The sequence below is a fragment of the Dasypus novemcinctus genome, chromosome 6 (genome assembly GCF_030445035.2).
Source record: "Dasypus novemcinctus isolate mDasNov1 chromosome 6, mDasNov1.1.hap2, whole genome shotgun sequence".
Lineage (NCBI taxonomy): Eukaryota > Metazoa > Chordata > Mammalia > Cingulata > Dasypodidae > Dasypus > Dasypus novemcinctus.
In genome coordinates this window covers 87,008,347-87,031,659 of record NC_080678.1, presented here as the reverse complement: position 1 = coordinate 87,031,659, position 23,313 = coordinate 87,008,347, and the positions used below count along the sequence as shown (strand labels likewise).

General features: G+C 57.1%; 1 protein-coding gene across 1 annotated transcript; it reads left to right on the top strand.

Annotated features, from left to right (window-relative positions):
- The first annotated feature begins 3,437 nt into the window (after positions 1-3,437).
- Positions 3,438-16,381, top strand: GDF10 (growth differentiation factor 10). The gene is made up of 3 exons (XM_058299115.2): positions 3,438-3,976; positions 12,744-13,663; positions 15,404-16,381. The coding sequence occupies exons 1-3, from the start codon at positions 3,688-3,690 to the stop codon at positions 15,593-15,595; spliced, it is 1,401 nt and encodes a 466-aa protein (XP_058155098.1). The 5' UTR covers positions 3,438-3,687; the 3' UTR covers positions 15,596-16,381.
- Positions 16,382-23,313: the final 6,932 nt, after the last annotated feature.

The following is a 23,313-nucleotide window of genomic DNA, read 5'->3' as shown; positions in this document are numbered from 1 at the left end:
GAGAAGTCAAGTAACTTGTTTAAGACTGCACAGCCATGTAGTGGTGAAAACAGGGACACAAACCTAGTCCAGACTGACTCCAAAGAGTTAGATGGGCCCACTCACTTCTAAGGAAGGATTTACACGTGGCCACAGACCCAGACATGCAGGGTGAGAGCTGAAACACTCCCAGGGAGTCAGCCTTCCCAGTTAAACCAGAGATGACTTGGGGTTCAAGAGAGGTGAGGGGGCTGGTCCAGGATGACAGCGCTGGTTAGAGCCACAACCTGGCTCTGCCACAAATTTTCTGGACGATATTGTCCAATGAGTGCTTCAGAAGGTTGGATTTGGTGTTTATTTGGGGAGAGGTTCTGGAAGAAATCAAAGGAGCTTGTTTCTCAGAACTGCCCCAAGTCTGCTTCCTCCTGTCCTTGGGCACAGAACTGTGTGACTACTGAGCCTCAAACCTCCTCTCCCCAGAGTGCACCTGACCTAAGGATACCCTGCCACCCCAAAGTGTGTGGCAAAGTGGCCTGGGAGAGTGAGGGCCCAGACAGCCTCTCACCTCCCCGGAGGGAGCATTCCCCATCTCACTCGGCAAGTGCAAGCCCTCAGCGCACCTGGCAAGGACAGTGAACGGAATTCCCAGAACCGGGAACGTTTTAGCAGGAAGCTGTCTGAAATCACAGCTCTGCGGGCTTCATTCCACACCGTGCCATCTCAAGCCCTACTCTGAGCTGAGGCTGGAGCTGTTAAAAACAAAACATTCTAGCTGGCGAGCACCACAGTCAGCCTCATTTCCACCCTAGGAGCCCTGTTCTGCATGAGCTGAAATCCCGCAGCAATTGCTCCTTGTCGGCCTTAGCCATGCCATTGGCGGGCGGTGCTGGGAGCCGGCAAGGAGGTGACCCGGTGGTAATCCGAATTGCTTCACCCAACACATTTTTATCCCATCATCTCGGCTACATGAAAGGGCTCCACAGTGCCCCGGCGTTCAAGACTTTACAGTCCTGCTGTTCAGCAATAAAACGAGGCAAGAAATATTAGCCATCCCCGGCTGATGCCTGCATTCTTTTCCCAACAATGTCAGAGAAGCTGTACCCTCCAGGGTCTAGTGCCTGCCAAAGCCCGACCCTCAGCGCCGCCCTGAATGGAGCGGGAATGAGTTAAGGGGCGCAAGAAGCCTTTAATGGCCACCGATCCCAAAGAGCTCCGCTTGTCCGGCCTCCTGCAGACTCCCCCTTCTTTTCACAGGCCTCGATTGTGTAGGGCCCCAGCAGAGACAAAACTACCCATGAGCAGAGGTTACCCCCCACTGGCACAGGTCAGAGGCATTCTGGGGGAGCGCAGGAGAGGGGGGCTGGGGGAAAGTGAGGGGCACATGGAGCGGGAGGGAAAGCGGGGCTGGGGGAGGGGTGAGGGGAAGGGGGCACCATTTATAGGGAGAGACCAACCAAGCCCAAGGCGGCGACTTTATCACCTCGCCCTCCGCAGTCTCTGAAAACTGCTTCGCGGAACCAACAGCGGGTATATGAACGGGAAGCTGGCCACGACGTGAGCTCATTTTCCAAAATAAGCAAAATGCTCCTCTAGTTTTCCAAAAACAACCGACCTAAGGCTCCGAGGCTCTCAACAAGATGGCCTCTACATTGACACCGCAAGATGAAAAAGGGGGAAAAATTACAATGGGTTGCGTTTTACACACCAACAGAAGCTTTCCCCAGCAATTTTCAATTATTGCATTGTGAGTCCTCCAAGAAAAGTAACTATTTTGGCTCAGGTCCCCTAAAGTTGCCAAGTAAAGAGAGCAGTGTGTTCACAAGTTTGCAAACAGTCCTCGGAAATGCAGCATGGACTCTGCTCTGGAAGATCATGGTTGGAGGAGTCCTTCCTTTCCCTCTGGTAGGGTTGGTAAACTCTGAGTGTGCCTCGGACCCCGTGCACACTCTGATGAAGGCTGAGGACCCTTTTCTAAACAGTGCATTTTGTTTGCTTGTTGTGGTGGTGGGTTTTTTTTCTTCTCATTATTGTGGTAACATATATACAATATAAAATTTCCCTTTTTCACCACTTACAAGCACACAGTTCAGTGGCATTAACTACATTTGCAATGTTGTGCTACCATCACCACCATCCACTACCAAAACTTTTCCATCATCCCAAACAAAAACTCTGGACCCATTAACACCCATTTCTTCTCCCCCCCCCCCCCCCCCGCCCGCCGACCCTGCCATAAAATATGCAGGGACATGAAAGAAGCTAATTACGTTAAAATATAGTTATCCCAAAATATTTTTAAAAACAACCTTGCAACATGGCAATAAATATCCCTCTTTATTAACTCATTACGTAACTAGCAGTGGACCTAACTACCATAATTGCAAAGCAAGGATGAACGAAAAAGTATTTTAAGAGATCTGCAACAACTGTTGTGATACGAAAAGACCTGTGGTTTCCATTGGTGACAAAGTACAGCTAATTCCACCGTGGTTAGTGCCAATATTTATAATACTAGGAAATATTAGATTTCAGCCAAAGGCTAGTGAAAATGAAGATGTCATTTTTCCCACATCCAAGTTCAGGGACCTCCCGGGTTCTATCCATGGACAAGAACCCTTGCCAGAGGCAAGATGAAGGTCAGGACCTTCTGCCCCCAGGACCGAGCAGAAGGGGTGGGCCAGGGCTTCAGCACCTTCTCACTTGAGTGGGAACCTTTCCTGGGAAAGTCATTGCTTTCTTTGCTCCCACTCTGATGCTTTGAAAACGTCTAAAAGCAACTTGAAAGCATGACCCTTTTCATGCGATACTGATGGCTTCACGTCCAAAGATTAATAAGGACCTTTGATGTGTTTCTTCAACAACTGCGATCATTGTCACCAAATAAAGGGTCTGTTAATTAGTTAATGCTGGCGTTTAAACAGGACCTTGTTTCAGCTGCCTGGGGTCCGCTGGGCCCTGGGATGTGTGTTTTTCTTTCCAGAGCCTGCCCAGGGGGGGCTCGCCTTCCCAGCACGCTTGCATTTTGGACGCCTGGGCTCTGAGGCCACTGGTCGCGCACGCACCCCCTCTCGGCTCCTCGCGGGGGAGCTGTCCTGTTGCCACCACACAGCCCTCCATGCCATTGCTGGGGCCACCCGCAGTTGGGCACCCCCTCCAGGGCCGCGCAGCCCTGGCGAAGGGCCTCTCGGCAGCCGCGCGGGCAGCGTGCGAGCCCAGGCCCACGCCCCCCACGCTCGGGCGCACCCCCGGGCGCACACCTCGGCGCGCGCACGCCGCCGGCCCGGGCGCACGCACGCGGCAGCCAGCCCCGCCGGTCTGGTGGTGGCGGCCCCGAGCGGGGCGGGCGCGCCGAGGACTCCCCGAGGGCGCCGCCCCGCCCCGCCCCGACCCGCCCCCGAAGTCTCCAGCCCGGCTCGCCCGGGCCGCCAGGTTCCGCGGCGCTCGTCGGCGGAGGCAGCGCGCCGGGTCGGGCTCTGCTGGGCTCCGCACGCTCCGGACGGCCCGGACCCGGCGCGGGCTCGGGAGGCGCGCCCCGACCGCACGTCCGTCTCCCCGGCGTGACCAGCCTCCCGCCCCGACAGCACGCCGGCCCCCCGGCTCGCCCTGCCCCGCGCCCCGATCGCACGCCCGGCTCCCCGCGCGCCCTGCCCCGCGCCCGGACCGCGCGCCTTCCTCCGGCGAGCTCCGGCCCCTCGCCAGCGACCCGCCATGGCCTGTGGCCCCGCTCGGACCGGACCGGGCCCGGGGCCCCAGCTGCTGCCGCTGCTGCCGCTGCTGCTGCTGCTGCTCAGGGATGCGGGAGGCAGCCCCGCGGCCGCCGACGGCCGGGCGGGACACCAGGACGCGCAGCGGGCCCCCGGGGACGCGGCCGCCGCGCTGGGCTCGGGTGCCCGGGACATGGTCGCTGTCCACATGCTCCGGCTGTATGAGAAGTACAGCCGGAGGGGCGCCCGGCCGGGTGCGGGCAACACGGTGCGCAGCTTCCGGGCCCGGCTGGGTAAGTAGAGGGTGCCCCGGGGGACCCCCTTGTCCGCATTTGGCTCTTTCATCATTGGCCTCCCCCTTCCCGCCCCCCAAATCCCGCTTTCCCTCTTCCTTTGATTCAGTGACACGTTCATTCATTCTTTCGTTAATTATTCACTGAGCCTCCGTGGGGACGCAAAGAGGCCCCAGGAGAGTTCCTGCCTGCGGGGTGCTCCCAAGCCATAGAGGGCGTCACACTTGCTGGACCCAGATCACTCCAGACACAGAGCTCTAAGCGCAGGAAGGAAATGGCTTGGGGACGGTATAAGACTAGCATCAGGGGTCTGCTGGTAGCTCTTGAGGAGGAGAGCTCAGTCTGGTGGGCTGGGTGGAAGCCGCCCATAAAGGAGTACGGAGCCTGGACCCGGCCCCCCTCCATCTGGGACGAGCAGCTCAGGTTCCCGCGTCGGGGAGGCAGAGCCTCGGGTGTGTGCCAGCGGGCTGAGGTCTGCCGGGTGGTGTGAGGGCAGCAGCCCAAGGTGTTGCACGGGGGCCCAGAAGCACCCCTCCCTGCCCTTCCCTCACCTGGCACTGGCAGCCCTTCTCCCCTTTCCCTGCGCCTTGGGTGGACCAGGCCCTGCCCTCTCCCTGCTCCCCTGCAGCCTTACTTCCTGGGGCCGGGCCGACAGAGGGGAGGTGCCAAGCCACCCAGGGGGAGAGGGGAAGACCCTGGTTGCCATGGTGATGGCTCACTTCAGGATCAGGTGGGTGGGGGGCACCTGCAGCCCCTGACAGGGAGGAACAGGGTTCTCAGAAGAAAGACCCTGCGTCTGCGGGTCCCCTCCTGGGCAGAGAGGAGCAAGCCCAACTCTGGAGCCAGACAGCCTGGGGTCCACTGTCACCTGCTGCTCACTGGCCACGGGACTCGGGTAACTTCCAGGGCCTCAGAGCCAGATGTGGCAAGCTTGGCCTCGCTGAGCGGCTACCCAGGAGCACCGTCGCCCACTCAGCAGGCCCCTCCTGCCCTTGGCCCCAGGGACCCAGACTCAGGGGTCTCCGTCCACCCTCCCTGCTACCCTCAGGCCTTGAGGCCCCATTCTGGGGCATCATCATTAAATTCAGCTGCCTGAGAACCATCTGGAAGGAACGTGTGTCCTGGGTCGGACCCTAGCCTCAACAGACGTGAGTGCCCTCCTCTCTAAAATGGGCAGGGGTGCAGGGAGGAGGAGAGGAACCTGTCGAGTCAGCCCCAGGCCCAGCGCCAGCCTCGAGGCGGACTCTCGTCCTGGGAGCACAAAGCTCTGCGCTGAGCACCCTGCGTTCATGGGGCTCTGAACTCGACCTGGCTTCAGAAGGAGCGTGGTCTGTTCGCTGCATGCTCCGGGGCCGGCCAGCTCTCTGCCTTGGCAAGGGGTGCACCCGGTCCTGGAGCCCGCCCACTTGCTGCAGCTTGGGGCCGGAGGTGCACACCTCTGCCTTTCTGTCTCACAAAGCCGGGTGCATCACAGCACGTGGAACCCCAAAAGGACCTGGGCACAAGACTTCAAATCCAGCCTGCCCACTTTACAGACCAGGAAACCGAGGCCCAGTGGGGCCGGGGGTGGAGTCAGCCTGTTCACGGTGGCAGCTGGCACCTCCCAGCTGTCAGGCTGGCCCTGTCTCCACTGCCCACCCCCACCCCATGTGGCAACCTCCAGTTAAAGCAAGCCCGGGATCTGTTAGGGGAGGGTGGAACAGACAATGCTGAGAGATGAGACATTTCCATACAGCATGGGGCTGCCTGACCGCTCACTCTTCTTTGGAACTGCTGGGCAGACACGGGTGTGAATCCCAGCTCCACCAGTTCCTGGCTGTGCACCATCACCAAGCCGCATTGCCTCTCTGAGCTTCAGTTTCTTTGTCGGGACAGTGGGGTCATGAGGATTCAGTGGGATAAGGCGGGCTTTGTGCCTGGCATCCGGTAGGAGCCCAGGCACCCTGAGGTCTCCCTTAAGTTATTTCCTCCCCAGCCCCTGGCCAGCCCCCAGGTGTGCGGGCTCTGGGCCCAGTGGCCTGAGGGCCTTCTTGGCTCCTCCAGGATGCACACACCTGGACAGGGATAGCGCCGCCTCCCCCGCCAGGCCCACAATTTATGGATGAGGCTGGGAATGTGGGAGGTTCAGCTTTGGCTCTGGAATGTACACTCCAGCCTGCTCCTCGGTGGGATTCTCTTCCTAAACAACAAATGCATCCCTCCCTGCAGCCCTTGGCACAGTCACGGAGCAGGGCTCTGTTCCTGATGCAGGCTGAGACGCTGCTTGCCTGGGTACCCCCCCCCCCCGGTCCTGCCGCCTGCTGTGGAGGGTAGACAAGGGCTTAAACTTGACCTTGACTCCCTTCTCTCACTTCCGCTATGGAGTGAGTGGTGCTCCTACTTTAGAGGGTCATTTGAATAACCTGAGATGTGCCAAGCGCTTAAAACACTGCCTGGCACATAGGGGTGTTGATAACTGGTTAGCTATTAATATTATTATACCAGCTACCCTTCCCCTCCATTGCCCTGGAAGTGCATTTTGTTCCTTATTTAATATGCATGGCCAGAGTATGATTTTGAGTCTGATCCTAAGGTTTTAAGATCAGGCCTTCGCCCTTTACCACCCCCCAAGAATGACCTGTGTGCAAATCCAAGCTTTGCCCCCAACCACTGTGTTACGCAAACGTTTCGTAACCTCAGTGAGCTTCATTTTCTTCATCTCTAAAAAGAGGGTACAACTACATGCCCACCTGTCAAAAATGCCAAAAGCCAAGTTCATTTCAGCCCATCGAGTATTTCCTGAGCACCTTGTGGGTTGCAGGGACTGTGGGCTATGGGGTTGGCATTGCCCAGCAGGGCTCACGGACGGGTGGGGAAGCGCGAAGTAACGTATGGGGGTGGAGCAGCACGCCAGGGGTTGCAGTGAGCCATTAAGGTTGGGGGGAGTTCTGCGGGAGCCCAGGGACAGCACCCACCCAGCAGGGGCTGCCTCGGATGGACAAGTGGAGCTTAGCTGGGTCTAGGAGTAAAGCAGCCTGCTGTGTGCCGGGAGCTGCAAGGGGTTTGGATGAGACAGGAAAAAAATGTCAGGAGAGAAGGGTAGGAGATGAAGCTGGGCAAGCTGGCCCCAGTCAGGTCACACAGAGCCTTGAGCGTGTGCTAGGAAGTTTGTAGGCGGTGCAACAGGAAGCAGTTTGCAGGCATGTGTGTATGAGAGAGAGATTGAGATTGAGATTATTAAAGAAATGCTTGCTTGTTGGGGGGAAATCTGGAAATCATAGAAAATCACAGCAAAGAAAACGTCATCCCTAACTGCATACCGAGACATAACCACAACTAATATTTCAGTGGAATCCTTCCAGTCTTTTCATTTTGGACTGATACATAGTTGCATTGGATATATGTTATATAGCCATATACCTGTATTTATACCAATATAGCTGTATCTATCTTTGTATTTATCTATAGCTATCCTTACATCTATATTATATACCTCATCTCCATTATTTTTACCAAATGGAATCTAATTTTCAACGTGCAGGTAAAACTTATTTCCTTTTTTTTTTTTTAGAAATGACAGTTTTTCGTTACTGCCTCTCCCGAGCCTTACTTCATGCATGGTGGCCGTCTGCATTTTTTCCTATGGTTCTTGCCTTTCTCTTACTGATCTGCAGAGGTGCTTTGTAGAGCCGCGACATCAGCCTCTTTTGTAATTGAAGGCGCCGGTACCCTTTCTCTCAAGGTCAGAGGGCTCATAGAGCTGCTGTAGCTGAGAGGAGGGCCTGGGGAGGGCAAGAGGACAGGATGAGGCGTGCAGGATGGCTGTGTAGAAACGGGGTGCAGCACCGGCTGAGACTGGGGCTTGGGTAGGTGCGGGTGGGGGCGGGGCAGAGGGAGAGGGACGTGCCCCCGCGAGAGCTCAGTTTCTGGCTGGAGGATTAGAGGGGTGGCGTTGGTGGGGTTGCCTCCAGTAAAGGGGCCCCGGGAATGGGCAGCGCCTGCTGGTGCCCTGCCCAGAGCGTCACAGCAGCTCCTAGATCCCGTGGGCTCTGCAGAGATGCTCACACTCAATGCTGATGGCGCTTTGGGAGGTGCATGCAAGTACTCTACCCAGCTTACAGGTGGGGAAACTGAGGGACGGGGCACTCCCATGACGTGCTCAAGGCCCCAGCGCTCAGAAGCAATGCCAGCAGGCCTTCACCCCAGAGCCTGGTGCTGGAGCCTGCATGGGAATGGGCAGTCAGTCCGTCCTAACGGCCCCTCTTCTCGTCAGCCTGGCTCGCAGCACCCTTCCTCCAGCTTCCGCTGGTGCCTCCATCGTCAGCCCTGTGTCCCACCCTCGGTTCACCCATAGCAGACACTGGGGGCTGTTTCAAGGGCAGTGGTTGAAGAGGCCAACTCTGGTGGCTTGGATTCTGTTTGTATGGGGACAGAGCTCTCCAAGGGTGGCCCTTCACCTGGGGGTTGGCTGCCAGTGGCCTGCAGGGACTTTGGGGCTAGAAGGCCCCTTCCCACGTCCCTCCCTTCCCGTCCCATCCCACCACCCTCAAGAGGAGGCTGAGTGTCCAGCAGGGCACACCTGCTCAGGGTTTGGGGAGTTCCCCAGATCTCTAGAGAGAGCACCGTGTCCAAATAAGTTCAGCCGTTGCTTTCTTGTAGAGTCAACTAAAAAAAAATTCAAGTAATGACTCGAGTTTGCAAAACACATTGCCGGACAGGCGCACTCTTTACCTGTGCTGTGGGGCACATCACAATTCTGTCCAGAGCATGCAGAGTGGCAGGAGGCATAGGCCTGGGGTCAGACAGACCTGGGGGAGAATCCGGCCTCTGCCCCTTACCTGCTGTGTGACCTCGGGCAGGTGGCATGTGCTCTGAGTCTCCAGCTCTTCATCCATCAAGTGAAGGGCCCATCCCTGCTCCCCTCGTTGCAAAAATTAGGAGTCGGGTGTGCAGAGTACTCAGCGCTGGGACCAGCACAGTGTTGGCACTGATAAAAAATATCATCCTGTTTTAAAACTAGGGAAACTGAGGCTCCAGGGAGAGTAATTGGGCAAAGATCCGACTGTCATGGTTCCAGTTGAATTTGTGTCATCAGCTGTGACTTTCCCAGGAAAGAGGCTGTCTGGCCCTCTTTAAGGATGCACTTACTGAGCAGCAGGCCAGGAGCCCCCCTCTGTTAATCAAGTCAACAGACCTGGCAAACTCCCCCTCGCCCCCCATCCTTCCCTGCCTACCTGCATTGCAGGGGCTGCTTGGGCAGGATTTGTACCCGTCCCCAGTTATTCCTGAACACCAGCTCTCAGCCCGGCCTCAAGCTCGGCTCGCGGGACATGGTAGTGAACAAACCTGGCAAAGCCCTAGCCCACCTGGAGTTTATGTTCTCAGGGGAACACCCGCAGTAAACGAACAAGTATCCAGCTGTAACAAAGACAAATGGCACAGAGGACAGAGTGGTGGGGCTGCCCCTCCAGCCACGGGCACCAGGAGCACCCTGCAGTGGGGAGGCAGCTCAGGCAGAGGTGGGGGGAGGAGATCCCAGGGGAAGAGGGGGTGAGCCCCAAGGAGGAGGGAGTGACCCCAGAGAGGGGGGGTGACCCCTGGAGGGGGAGCAGCAGCTAAGGCACAGCCTGAACGTGCCTGCTGGAAGGAGGAAGAGAAGGCCCGTGCAGCTAAGGCTGAGAGATGAGGGTGAGGGGTAGCAGGGGAAGGTGGAGAGGCAGGCAGGACAGATCAGGGAGGGCCTCGGACAGGGCTTGGCGGGCTCTTGGCAGGGGCCCGCACTGAGGGACTGCTCTGTAAGGCTCTGCTGGGCCCTGGGCCCCCAGACTGAGCTCCTCCAGGCCACTTGCATCCTCAGTGCTTGGCTCAGAGTGGGAGTGTCACAGGTGAGTGTTGGGAGGTGGGGGAGGAGAGAAGAAAGAAAGGGAGGGAGCAAGAGGGAAGGAGCGGAGCAAAGAGGAGGGACCAAAGGGAGGGAGGATGGGAAGGAGCACGGTGGGGGAATGAACAGAAGGGGGAGGCAGGAAAGGAAGGACAGACAACCTCCAGCACAGTTCCCAGGAGGCAGGGAGACCCCAGAAAGGTGCCTCCCCTCAGCCACAGCCTGGAGCCCAGGAGCGCCTGGGCGCAGGTCACAGGAGCAGCGGCCAGTGCCTGGGGGGCCTTGAGTGAGGATGGGGCTGCCTCTTGCCCTGCTCAATCCAGGAGCCCTGGTCAGCCAGCATTTACTGCCCACTCCCCACACCCTGTGCAGAAACAGCCGCCCCACAGGTCAGCGCCCTGATGTGGCAAGTTCACGGTCATGGCCACTTGAGTTCTCAACTGCCGATGCCCTCCAAAGAGCCCTGCATAGTCTGTCTGCTCTCATCTGCAGCCCCAGATGTGGCAGGACTTCTAGCACCTTCCACGTCCACCCCAGCCAAAGCTGTGGTCCCCACACTTGTGGTCACAGTGGTCTTCTCTGTGTCCTCTCTTGTCCTTCGTCTCCTCTCTGGAAGGAGGACTGCAGGGCTCTCCTCCAGGGAGCCCTCTCTGTCCCCCACCTGGGGGATGTCTTGCTCCTCCCAGAGGCCTGTGGGTTTGAAGAGAGGCTTCTTGAATCCCCGGTGTGACGGGCTGGCTCTTTGGAAAGGGGCAGCAGTGTCCGTCCTGGAGCCTGTCGTGTTCTCCAGCACAGAATCTGATAGAGCAGTTTCAGAGGGGAGGCTTGCCTGGTTGAAAGGCCTTGTGTACTGGGTGCAGCTTGTGCATTCATTGAGTGGAAGCGCCTGATACGCAGGAGCTGGGCCTGCCAGCCCTGGCCCTCTAGAATAAAGTGGCAAGGGCTCAAGCTCTGGAGCACTGCCTTCATGCCAGCGCATTATAGGCTCTTGATTCAATCTCAAAACAGTCAAACGAGCCTGAGGTTCTGTTTCCACTCTCAGGCCAGTGGGGAGAACCAGGCTCTCACGGTGAGACCCGCGGTGGCCCGGGAGCCAGAGTCCCAAGGCATGGGCCAGCTGGAGGTAGAAGTGGGGTGCCACCAGGCTGGTGAGCCTTCACTGCCCCTGCAGGCCAGCCCCCGATGCCATGAGCTCACAGTCCTGGCCATGTATGTGTGCTCCCACCTGCCAGGGCTTCTCAGAGTTCCCTGCCTCTTGGAGTCCCCCAGGAGGCTGGTCAAAGTAAGGACCCCACAGCCCCATCCATCCAAGTCAGCGTCCCCGGGGGAAGGGCCTTGGGGTGCCGTGTTTGGGAAAGGCTGGCCTGGAGGAGTGTGCCATGCCAGGCCGTGGGTTGGAGGAGGCCAAGTCTGAATGCACATCAAGGCCCGCGCTGCTTCTGACCCACAGAGGCCTCAAAGGAACCACCAGTGCCGGCCACCACGTGTCAGACCCACAATAGATGTGCCTTCCCCGTCCTTCCTTTGTCCATCTAGTCCCTTAAGAGGACCTGAAAATTCCCCAGGGGATTAGGACTCCTTCCCAGTAGAAACAAAAAACCTTAAGCTGACTATTTTGGTTTAAAAAGATATCTGATCCTGTGGGTACAGGTGTCATCAAGGCTGTGACCCCAACCCATGCCCTTTAGGGAGCCGGGTGTCACACACACACTCCAGGGCTGGCAGCTCTGTTCCTCTATGGCAGGGTCCGTGAGCTTGAATTGAAATTCTAAACAACATTATTCTTGTGGGGACGTGTTCATGTGGGTGTGATTTATTTATTAAATAATACACAGTATAGTGTGGGCTTAGTAAGGGGTCCACGGTTTTCAAAGGGGTCCATGGAACAAAAAAAGTTAAGAACCCCCGCTCTGCACCTTTATCCAGCTGATGGGAGGCTCCGTTGTATGCTAACTTCCGGGGAGGTGAAAAAGCAGTGGAGGAAGCAGGCTGAGCCCAGCACTCCTGTTCTGATCTCCTGCACCCCCAGGTGGGTTCTGGAAAGCTCCCCTCCCTCTCCTCCAAGTCTGTAGTCAGCTTGGCTATTTCAGAGAATGCAAGCTTCCAAGGGCCTGGCCAGGTTTCTGTAATGACAGACAAGGGTGCCCTGAGTCCCCGGGATACACCTGGTAGAACCAGGTGAGCAGGAGGGACTGGGAAGCGGGGCTGGAGCACTCCAAGCTGCAGGTGCGATGGCCGAGAGGTGCCGTCCTGCTGCCATCCTGGCCTTCGGAGGCTTTGTCAAGTGGCCTCATGCAAGCCAGAGAATGCTCGGTCTTTGTAAAACAGTCTCAAAATCCGGTGAGCAGAAGGCATTCCAGATGCCCCAAGGGCAGCTGTCTTCACCCCTCCTTCCCCTGGAAGACACCCAGAACACAGCAGAGGCCTGAGCATCTCCACTTACTTCGCCTCGTTTGGAAAAATGACTAATTGCATGGGCATGAAAATGATAGGGTTTAGGCAAACACAGGAAGGTGGCAGGCCAGCAGCCGGACTTGACGCAAGCCCTCCTGGACCCCTTATCCCACCGTATGTCAGGGAAGGGGCCAGCGTGTTTGGCCACAGTGGCATTTGTTCATGAGAGGCAGTGGCGTGAAGGTGGAGGAAACGGGAGCTTTAGGGGCCAGTGCTGGCTGCTCTTTTGCACCCCACGGACCTCTGTGCCCCTCTGTTCCTTGAAGACAGCCCATGGCACTCTCATCAGTTTTGTGTGGGGATTACAGGAGATCAGGGACGCGAGGGCCATGCCTTCAAGACAGGGTCGATGGTAAACGGGCCATCCGTGTCCACCCCAGCCCCTTGGCAGGAGACCCCAGGACCTCTCCAGGAGAGAACCTAACGGACGTGTGGTGTGTCCTTTCTTGGCAGAAGTGGTCGACCAGAAGGCTGTGTACTTCTTCAACTTGACCTCCATGCAGGATTCAGAGATGATCCTCGCAGCCACCTTCCACTTCTACTCAGAGCCGCCACGCTGGCCCCGGGCCCGCGAGCTGCTGTGCCAGAGGCCCAAGAGCGCACCCTGCCGCCTGCTGCCCCCAGGCCCGCTCCCACGCCAGCACCTGCTCCTCCGCAGCCTCTCACAGAACACTGCCACCCAGGGGCTGCTCCGGGGGGCCCTGGCCCTTGTACCCGCCCCGCGGGGCCTTTGGCAAGCCAGGGACATCTCGGCCGCCGTCAAGGCGGCCCGCCAGGATGGTGAGCTGCTGCTCTCCGCCCAGCTGGACTCAGGGGAGGAGGAGCCGGGGACGCCCCTGCGCCAGGCACCCTACATCCTTGTCTACGCCGACGACCTGGCCATCTCAGAGCCCAACAGCGTGGCCGTGACTCTGCAGAGGTACGACCCCTTCCCAGCCGGCGACCCCCAGCCCAGCGCTGCGCCCAACAGCTCGGCGGACCCCCGCGTGCGCCGCGCCGCCCACGCCACTGGGCCTCTGCAGGACAACGAGCTGCCTGGGCTGGACGAGCGGCCGGCACACACCCCGCACGCCCGGCCCCCCCACCAGCACGAGCTCTGGCCCGGGCCGTTCCGGGCGCTGAAGCCGCGGCCGGGGCGCCGGGACCGCCGGAGAAAGGGCCCAGACCTGCTGGCCGCCGCCTCGCAGGTGCTCAACTTCGACGAGAAGACCATGCAGAAAGCGCGCAGGAAGCAATGGGACGAGCCGCGGATCTGCGCCCGCAGGTACCTGAAGGTGGACTTCGCAGACATTGGCTGGAACGAGTGGATCATCTCGCCCAAATCCTTCGATGCCTATTACTGCGCCGGGGCCTGCGAGTTTCCGATGCCCAAGGTGGGTGCACTGGGGCCGCGCTGCCGGCTCTCTCCGGCAAGTCCCTGGTGCCTGGGTCCCTTGTCCCTTCCGACTCTGACTCTACCCCTCTTGGTGAGGCCCTCCACCCCCTTGAGCTTCTATTTTCTCATCCGTTAAATAGGGGTAAGAATATTTCCATTTCCCACCAGCAGGGGTCTCTAGACCATAGATGGGGTTGGTTTGACCCACAGAGGGCTTTCAAAATGTTGACTTGCTGAACTTGAGTTTTAACATCCAAACATTCTTTTGGAAAGCGGTAAGAATCCTCCTTCGGTGTAAACTCCCACATAGCAGTCATCCACAGATATTGAGAAGGCATTGCCCCTGTCAACAGGGCCCCCACCTCACCAAGGCTCTCTTCCTAGCCTGGACCTCATAGTTTTGGCACCGGTGACCAGCACAGCGCTAGCTCTGATGGACCCCCAGGGTGGGCTTACTCCTTACAGCCCATGGCAGGTTCCCACAGAGCAAGTATCTCTCACCATGCCTGACAAGTCACCACCGCTGGATCCTTTGGTGCTGGCAGAATCTCACCTTCCTGTGGGCTGGTGAGAGCTCTGTCCACCCATCTCCCCACAGCTGGTGCTACAGGGGGCTGCCTACCAGCTGATGCCGGCGGGCTGCATGTACTTTCCCTCCCCCTGCTCATTTGCTCTGCTGCGTTCCAGGTCATGCCTCCCCCTCCACAAGAGGAAGTCTGTGCACAAATCCATTCTGAACATAAATAAATGAGCCAGCTAGGAAACCCCAGGCCCAGATGTGGGGAGGCGTTCCCCTCTTTGAGAGTTGAGTGGTTCCTCCGGAGAGCGGAGGGAAGGGGTGCCCTGCAGAGAGCCAAGCTTCGGCCTGGGGCAGATGTCAGGCCGTGGTGCTACCTGATCAGCCTGGCTCGTGCCTGCTTCCTGCCTGCACCCCACAAATCCAGGGATCCTGCCCTGCTATCCTCCCACCTCCCCAGCCAAAGGCCTTTCTCACCAGCTGCACTCTCTATAAAATCTCTCTTTGGCCAGCGGTGGGCCAAAGTGAACCACCTTGTTGCAAAGCCTGAGGAGAGGCATTCTCTGTTTGGGCTGCTGAGACTGAAGACTGTTCTGGATAAGAGAGGCCACCAGCATTGGGAGAGGGAGCCAGGGTGGCATCAGCGAGAGGGTCACATCCCAGACACTTTTAAACCGAGGGTCAAATCACTGCGTCATTTCCAGCCCCGGGTTCTTCCCCAGTAAAGTTAAGGTAATATGCATCCCACAAGGTTGATCAGATGGCAAAATGGGGTGACACAGTGAAGCAGCACCTGACACTCCCAATGTCCATTTTCTCCCCCTGCTCAACCGCCCCACCTCCTACCAACACACACCCAAGCCTTCCTTTTTGGTAGCAAGAAACAATCACCCTGGCCTCATGCCTCTACTTCTTAGACCGCTATACCTCCTGGGCAGCCCAGCTGCCTTCGCCCTCTGGACAGCTCCTGCCAGGGCCGGGGATGGGGATGTGTGACACACGAGTGCCCCCAAGTGGCCGGTGCCATGCGTGGAGGCTCCAGCAGCCGAGAGCCCAGGGGCTCCAGCTGAGGCCGCATTCACGGGGAATGCACATCCAGCCCTGGGGGTTCACCTTGTCTTCTGGGTTGCCGCCTTTTAGTGGCCTCAGCCACTGCCCTGCAGCTGCGGGGAAGCGGTGGGTGCGGCGCGGGGAGTAAGCGTGCCCGTCCCTGCCTTGCAGGTCGTCCGCCCGTCCAACCATGCCACCATCCAGAGCATCGTGAGAGCTGTGGGCATCGTCCCAGGCATCCCAGAGCCCTGCTGCGTTCCCGACAAGATGAACTCCCTCGGGGTCCTTTTCCTGGATGAGAACCGGAACGTGGTTCTGAAGGTGTACCCCAACATGTCCGTGGAGACCTGTGCCTGCCGGTAAGACCAGCTGCTCCAGGCTTGAAGGACAGACACCTTCGTGCCAGCCCACACCTGGTGGACCACCGTTCTTGGAACCTTCTGCAGAGAGGACTTGATGAGGGGAGCGGCTGCACACGCAGGACAGGGGCTTTGAGGCCACCTGCTGGGCGCTGGAAGGTTCTGTCTACAGTGAACCCTTTTGGGGTGTTTTCGTTCCCGGTGACGGGGCCCCAAGCACCAGTCCGAGTCCACCTGAAGGAATCTGGGCATTAACCCTTGGCCTGAAGGTGGCCCCTGGCCTGAACCCACTGCTCCAAAGGCCAGAAATCCTGGATCTGCCACGGGGTGGTTTTGTGAGCCTCAGCTCCTCACCTGAGAAGACGACTATGCAAATCCTGGGGTGTCGCTCCCTTCCGCAGTGAGAGCCTCTGCTCACCGGCTCCATTCTGATGCAGAAAAACTAGCCTAAATAATGGTCTACACCTGTATTCTGTTTCACCTTCCACTGCGTAAGCTTTCATATGTACAGTATGCACATACTACCAATGTTGGTTTCCTTTTCCTAATATATATTTTATTTTACAACATAAAGGTGGGAATTGACACCATTTCCCACTGAAGTGATCCTGCTGGTTACTAAATGGCAGTTGCTTAGACATGCAGCTTGAAATAACACAGACAGTTATGTGTGGGAATACTAAAAAGTAACCCAGATTTTATATTTTTGTAAATTATACTTTGTATACTGTAGATTATGTATGTTATGTGCTTTTATGGAAAGCTAATAAATTAAAGGTATGGTGTGGTATCTTGAAAGAGTCCAAACACGGATGGAGCCCCCTCTGTAGTCTGACCCCAGGGTGGCTGCCAAGTCTTAGGAGCACCTGCACCCTCTCTTGTCTCCGCCCCAAGCTCCAGAAACACAGCTGCCTCTGCTTCACTGTCCGCTCCCTCTGCGCCTCCAGTCTTAGCCCAGGTGGGCCTCAAGGAGGAAGCAGCGCCAGGCAGGGAGAGGTCTACCTTGCCACGAGCTGGGAGGACATCAGCTGGGAGAGCCTGAGCCATTTAAAAGAGCACCCACGGGCTCCTAAGCAGAGGTGTCTCACCTGGGCCACTCAAGTGGGAGAAGAGTGCACCTGAGCAGCCAGCTGTCTTCTAAGGTCGAGAGGGCTCCTGCAGGCCTGGAGGGTCCCGCAGTCACCGGTGGCTGCCTTGCTCACAGGATGGCTCGTCCTGCTTCCACATCAGCACCCACTGGCCCCACCAGCGGCCCGAGATCAGAGCCCCATCAGCTGGGGCCTGAGGGTGCCATGTGATCTCAAGCCCTGGAGGAGACAGAGAAGCCGGGAGAGGAGCAGGAGATGCTGACCTCAGGCTGTGAAATCAGGGTTCCCGCATAAGGGAAATGCACTCGGCAGGAACAGGAGGGTAGAGGGAAAGCAGGACAGAGGGACGGGGCCAGAGGAGGTGGGGGAGAGGCCTTTAACACACACGCACATGCATGCACACGCAGCACACGCATGAACCGCCTTATCCCCGTGGGAGGTGTCCGTGGGGCTCGAAGGTTCATTTCCAGGTGCTGGGGATTGCCAGGTGCCTCCAACTGTTCTGCAAACTTGGTGTCTGGTTTGCCACAGCGAGTCCTTTTTGGAACCTGATGGTACATGTTATAGTTAGGTAAGTAAAAATATTGCGACTTGTGAAGACTCCCAATCCCTTTCCTCCCCAAATTAAATTCATTTTTCCTCCCCTCCCTCCATTTCTTTCTCACCAAACGGCTCCCTCTCCATTCCCAATAAAGCTGGGGTCTCCTAAATTCGTTCTCCATTATTCTTTCTGCATTTGCCATTTCTGGGAGAAAACAGATGCCCCAGCTCCTCTGGGCCTTGGTTTCTGGATGGCAGGTAGCAGGGAAGCAGGCTGTGGGCTCTCTGCTGGGCCCAGCACGGGCAGGCTCAGGGCTGGATGGAAGGTGCCCAGTGAGTCCACCTTGCCAGGGTGTGTCCTGAAGACTTTGGGATGCGGGACGGGTCCCATGGGAGGCCCGTGCCCCTCCAGTGGCGGCAGCCCTCATCTGTCACAATCGCCGAGCACCACCCGGTTGAGACACGGCATCGTGGGTAGCGTTAGCCAAATCTTGCGGCTTCCTAACCCACGCCCGTGGATAAACAGGCTCGGGAGGACGGAGTAACATGTCCACTGTCTCACCAAGCCATGGCCACATCCAAGGCTGCTTGATTCAGTGGCTGTGTGGCCATCTCCCCACCCCCCAGCTTCCTGGACAGTGCCCCCCCACCAGCCCGTTCATTTTGTCCCAGTGGCAGTGAGGGAGCTCACAGTCAAGCAAGCTTCAGAAAGAAAGGTAAGTGTTTACTGACAAGGTAGGAAATCATTTTTCCTTAATTCCAAAATATCAACATGCCTTTGTCAGGAGAGCAAAAGGTTCCTGAGGTCACTCAAGCACATCAGGCAGCTGGAGAGGACAGTGTGGGGGCATGCAATTGCCCCCAATTCCTAAGTTTCTCCATCCCTTAAAGGGCCAGGCCTCTTAGAGGGGAATCCATGTGCTAAACAGAAATGTTACAATTGGAAAGCCAGAAGACTTAGGCATGGGAGACACTTTTCAAGAGCTTCTGATGCCACTCTTGTACTTCAGGAAGGTGGAAAATGAGCCCTGGTAGCCTGGGATGTCCTGCCTAAGGCACTCATAAAATGTCTTAATGCCGATGCTGCTCCTGTGGGCAGGTTGAAAAGCGTGGTGGAGGAGCCCACGGAGGGCTGGGGATGGCTGAGAAGAGAAGCTCGACGGCTCCACAGAGGGATGGGCTGGGGCTATGCCCCAAAGGAGGAGTTGGGCTTGGCCAGTGGCACAAGGACAGTGCAGCCACCCACTCATGCGATGGCTCGCTGGGGAAGGGTGCTGACATCATCAGGTGCCAAGGAGCTCCAGCAGTGGTTTTGGTGGGAAGACGAGCTTGTGCCTCTGGCTGAGCTATGCACCCAGCATGAATTTAGAGAATTTAAGACTATTTCCTTTCACTGAAAGTGGGGAATGTAGACCATGCACCAGTCCCCACTGCCTTCCCCTTCCTGCTCTGGGGCAGTGATGCTCAAAGAAGTTTCCATCTACCTGCCTGTCTCCGGCCTTCTCACTCGTGCCTCCTCCTCCAAACCCTCCCAGCAGTCTCCTTTTATGAGGGGTGGGGGGAGCAGGCAAATGGAAATATTTATGCATTCAATTACTTAGCACTCACTAAAAACCATGCTAGGCTAACACACTTCCTTTCACGGAAGCCTCACCCTCGTTTCCTCTTTGGTCAGAAACAATGCGCAGATTTGAGTGTGCATCGGGAATCACCGGGAGGGCTTGTGAAAACAGATTGTTGGGCTCCTGCTGTCGAGGATCTGATGGCATTTCTAACCAGTTCCCAGGTGCTGCTGCAGCCCTGGGTCCAGGGGCCACTTTGAGTGTCTCGTCTCTAAGGAACGCAAGGGGCACAACCACGACACAGCGAGCTCGCTCAGTACTTACCACGTGCAAACATGAACCATCTTAGTTTGCCATGCCACTACAACAAATGCCACACAACAGCTGGCTTAACCCACAAGCATTTATTGGCTCATGGTTTCAGAGGCTACAAGGCCAAAGTCAAGTGGCGGCAAGGCCATACTGTCTTCCCAAAGTCTACAGGTTCTGGTGCTGGCTTGCAGCAGGCCTTGGGGTTCCCCGACTTGTATCTCTGCATTGTCATATGTTGATACATCAAAGCCCCCTGCGGCTTTCTCTGACTTGCTGAAACTTTTTCTGGTTCTAAAGGCCTCCAGGGACACAGCTCCATCAATGAGGAGGGCCACACCAAAATAGCATCTTAGAAGATCGAATTCACAAATGAGTCCCGGCTTCATGGACAGTGCATCTTTGAAGGTTCCTATTTATAAATGGCTTTGCACTCACAGGAACGCAGATTCAGATGAAGACTGTGTCTTGTTGGGGTGCCCCATTCACTCTACCACCAGCCAAGAGCCCCGGAGCCCAGGCTGCCAGCTGGAAAGGGCTTCACCCCAGCTCTGCCTGGCCCAGGCTCTAGACACAGCCTCAAGGTGCCTCTGGGTTCTGTTCCACTGAGCGCCAGAAGCTCACACAGGGACAGGTGTCCTTCTAGAGATGCTTCCTGGGGCTGAGAGGGGCTCCCGACCCCCTGGGGTGGCCGTATCACAGAAACGTAGGCCCATCCGTCCCCCTCTCCACAATGGAAGGCTGAGGCCAGGGCCACAGCTTTGGGAGGCAGGAAGCTTCAACAGTCCCTGACAAATGTGGGGAGTCTTGTTAAGCAAATTGTCCTTCTGCCCTGGTGCTCCTAGGCCACGGCCCACTGTGTCAGGAGTCCTGGAGGACAAGGTGACGGAGGCTTTGTTAACATTCACCCCAAAACCCAGGCCAGAGCATCAAGAGCAGGCAGGGGGCCTTGGTGATTGCCTGGCAGGACCTGGCCGGCCCAGTGCGGCCCTCCCGCAAGGAGCACCCTGAGGTGTCCAAGGACGAACGCAGAGCTGAGCATGGGAAGCTGGCCCTGGAGGGGCTGCAGCCCTCTGTGCCTTCAGGGCAGCCTCACCTGGCACCTCCACTAGCCTAAGGATGCAACAGCTCAAGCCAACAGCTGGCGAGCGGCCCGGGTCGAGGGAAGCCAGCCGAGTGCTGCGGCTCAGGACACAGGTCAGAGGTGGCAGAATGTCCTGAGCGGGTATGAAGGGAGGTCAGGACTGACCCAGGCAGGGGACAGGTAAGCAGGAAGGCAGGGCCTCCCTGACCAAGAGCACAGCCATGGCAGAGGCTCCGCAGAAGGGGAGGGGTGGGACAGAGCCTGGTGGCTGTCCAGGTCATGGAGAGAACAATCACGGCCCAGTGCGCCCTCGCTACATACTGAGCTCCACGGGGTCGCCGTAGCACCCTCACAGCACCAGGCCCAGGCGGAGCCCTCAGCCCTCTCCCCAGATGCTCCCACAAGGACAAACACCATGCCTGAGCACGGTGGCTGCTCCCTGGACCGGCAGGTGAGTCGGCCACTGCTGTGCTCCCCGGAGGCTCAAGTCCAGACAGAGGTACAGTCACCAAATGTGGGGAGAATATAGCCCTGCCTCCCTAGTGATCGGAGACATGCAGGTTCTTAGGGCCCGATTTCGGTTGCTCATCCAATTACCAAAGGTAGAAGGAACTGCAGGAGAGGAGGGTGTGAAGACCCAGTGGTCTTAGGAAGTGGATAATAAAAGAGCATTTCCCGAAAGCAACTCAGCGGCGTTGACCAAGAGCTCTGAAAACGTTTGCACACACTTTGCCCAGGATATTTCACTTCTGATGGCCTAGCCTAAGAATAAAGGATATGCTCCAGTAATAATGTGCCTTGCAGTGTTATTTAATATACATTCTGTGGTCTACAGCTGAGAATGTTTATCAATTAGAGTATGTTCATGCGATGGGATATTGTCCAGGCACTAAAAATGAAGCATCTGACAAGTTTTTAAGACCTGGGAATTCTGGACCCAACCTCACACTCTTTCTCCAGACCAGACTTAGATCAGCCAAACTGACAGAGTTTACACCCTGCCAGGGTGCACTGCCCTCCCCCTCTCCAGGGGCCTGAGCCAATCAAGGCCTTGCATTCCCCTGGCCACAGCGATTCGCTCAGGCAGGGTCAGGTGATCCAGGGAGGACCAATGAAATGCCATGAGACCTCTATGGGACTTCACTGGACAGGACTGCTCTTCCCCACGGGGAGTGATGGGGAGTGATGCTGCAGCCTGACTGTCCGATCCATGGAGATGGAGCACCATGCCCAGGTGGCGGGAGGGAGAGCTAGGAGGGGAATTGCCGTGACGTTGCGCACCCTTGAGCTCAGGCCACGCCAGAGCCAAACCTGGGCTGAATTTTCCAGCTCTCACATGCCCTTTTGCTGCAGCCTGTTTGGATTCCTCTTTACTGCAACATGCAACAGAAGGAACGGTGAATGATACGATTTTAAAAAGAAGGAACACACCTCTCTCTTCCACGCTCCTGCACACCAAACCCGGGCACCCCAAATGCCTCTGGGTGTAGTCGAGGCAGAAATCACCGACACTGTTCTGGAGCCTCTTGACTTCTTTGCCAGTCTTTCCTTTGTCCAGGAGTAGAGCCATAAGATCACCATAAATTGGGTCTTTGAATAATGGCATGGACGGACTTCCCTAGAAAATACAGACAAATGATGAGAAAGTACACTATCTGGGGGAGGAGGGAGGGAGAGGAGGGGGATGGAGAACCATCTTGGGAAGCTCAATCAAGGCTGCCCTCCCTGAGGCCCCAGCAGTGGAGAGCCACTGGTCACAGAGCGGGCGGGGGCTCCTTCTGCAGGAGGGCCCTGGATCATCTGGAAAAATCAGAACAAGACCTAGACCTTGTAAGACCCAGTATCAGGGAGATCTGTTCACACAGACCCATTTGCATGGGAAGGTAACAAGGCCCCTAAAATCAAATCACCTTGAAGACAGAGGGTGTCAGGGTGGATGACCCAGCCTCACCGTAAGAACCCAGGGATCTGGGAGGGAGGCAGGTGGGAATCCAGAAGGTGACCACCGTGGCTGTCTCCTCCCTCCTCCCGGCCACCTGCCAAAGGGCTGTGCCTTCAGAACAGGGGCACGGAATGTGCCTAAAAAACAGTGACCTTGGTGCCCCTGTGGGGGGTAGGGGGTGCATCACGGAGACCTGGGAAGAAATCCAGCGAAGCTGAAGTGAGCAGGCAGCTTTGTGCCAGCAGCAGGTCAGTGTGCAGGGCCATGTCCCCAGCATCAGGGACCTGCCGGGACCCCACTTTCCCAAACTCTGAAGCCGATTGACCCCTTCCCACCCCCACCTCCTTGGAGCATTAGACAGTCCAGGAAGGGGCTACCCCAAGAGGGAAAGACTTCCCGATACCAGTAGATCAGGTCCCAGTGGGCCACTGAAAACACTGCAGGAGATGAGGGGATACTGTAGCCCCAAGTTTGTGGAGGAGGTAATTCCAGAAATATGCATGCCTCAGGAATGTTGCTGCCAGAGCTGCAAGGGCGCCGTGCACACCAGAGCTGCATGGCCAGGGCAGCTGATTGTCCAGCCGAATGCGGCAGCCCTGATTTTAAACAGGTCCACGGTCCTCTACCTGAGAGTCCCAGATCCAAAATCATTGGAAAATCCAAAGTTTCTTTTAACTCCTTTTGTGGCATTAAAACTGTACCTGAATGCACAGTTGTGTCTATTTATTTATTTATTGCAGAAATAAGTGTTACTTCCAGCTCCACTGGGGTGCGACAATATACATGTTGATATTAAATTTCCCAAATCTGGAACTTCCTGAATTCCAAACACTCCTGGCCGCGGGGTCTCAGTCAGGGGCCGTCGAGCTAAACGCATCTCAAAATCGTAACCGTAGGCATCGCTGGGCAACAGAATTTGTAGTTATTTCCTTCTTTATAATGTCCTGCAGTTTCCAGAGTCTCCCCACAGTCAGGTACTGTTCTGTCCCATTTTTAAAGTATCAGGTAGCAGCCCCTCAGCCCTTCCGAGGCCTCCAGGTGGCCCTCCCGCCATCCCCCTTGCCAGCCTCTCGATTATGACACGCAGGGGCCCTGCCAGGGCCCTGCCCTGTCCCCAGCCCCTCCCAGCCCTCTCCCAGCTCTGCTCGCTGCAGCTCCGCGTCCTGGGGGTCCCCGGCTTTGCACTGGTCATCTGTT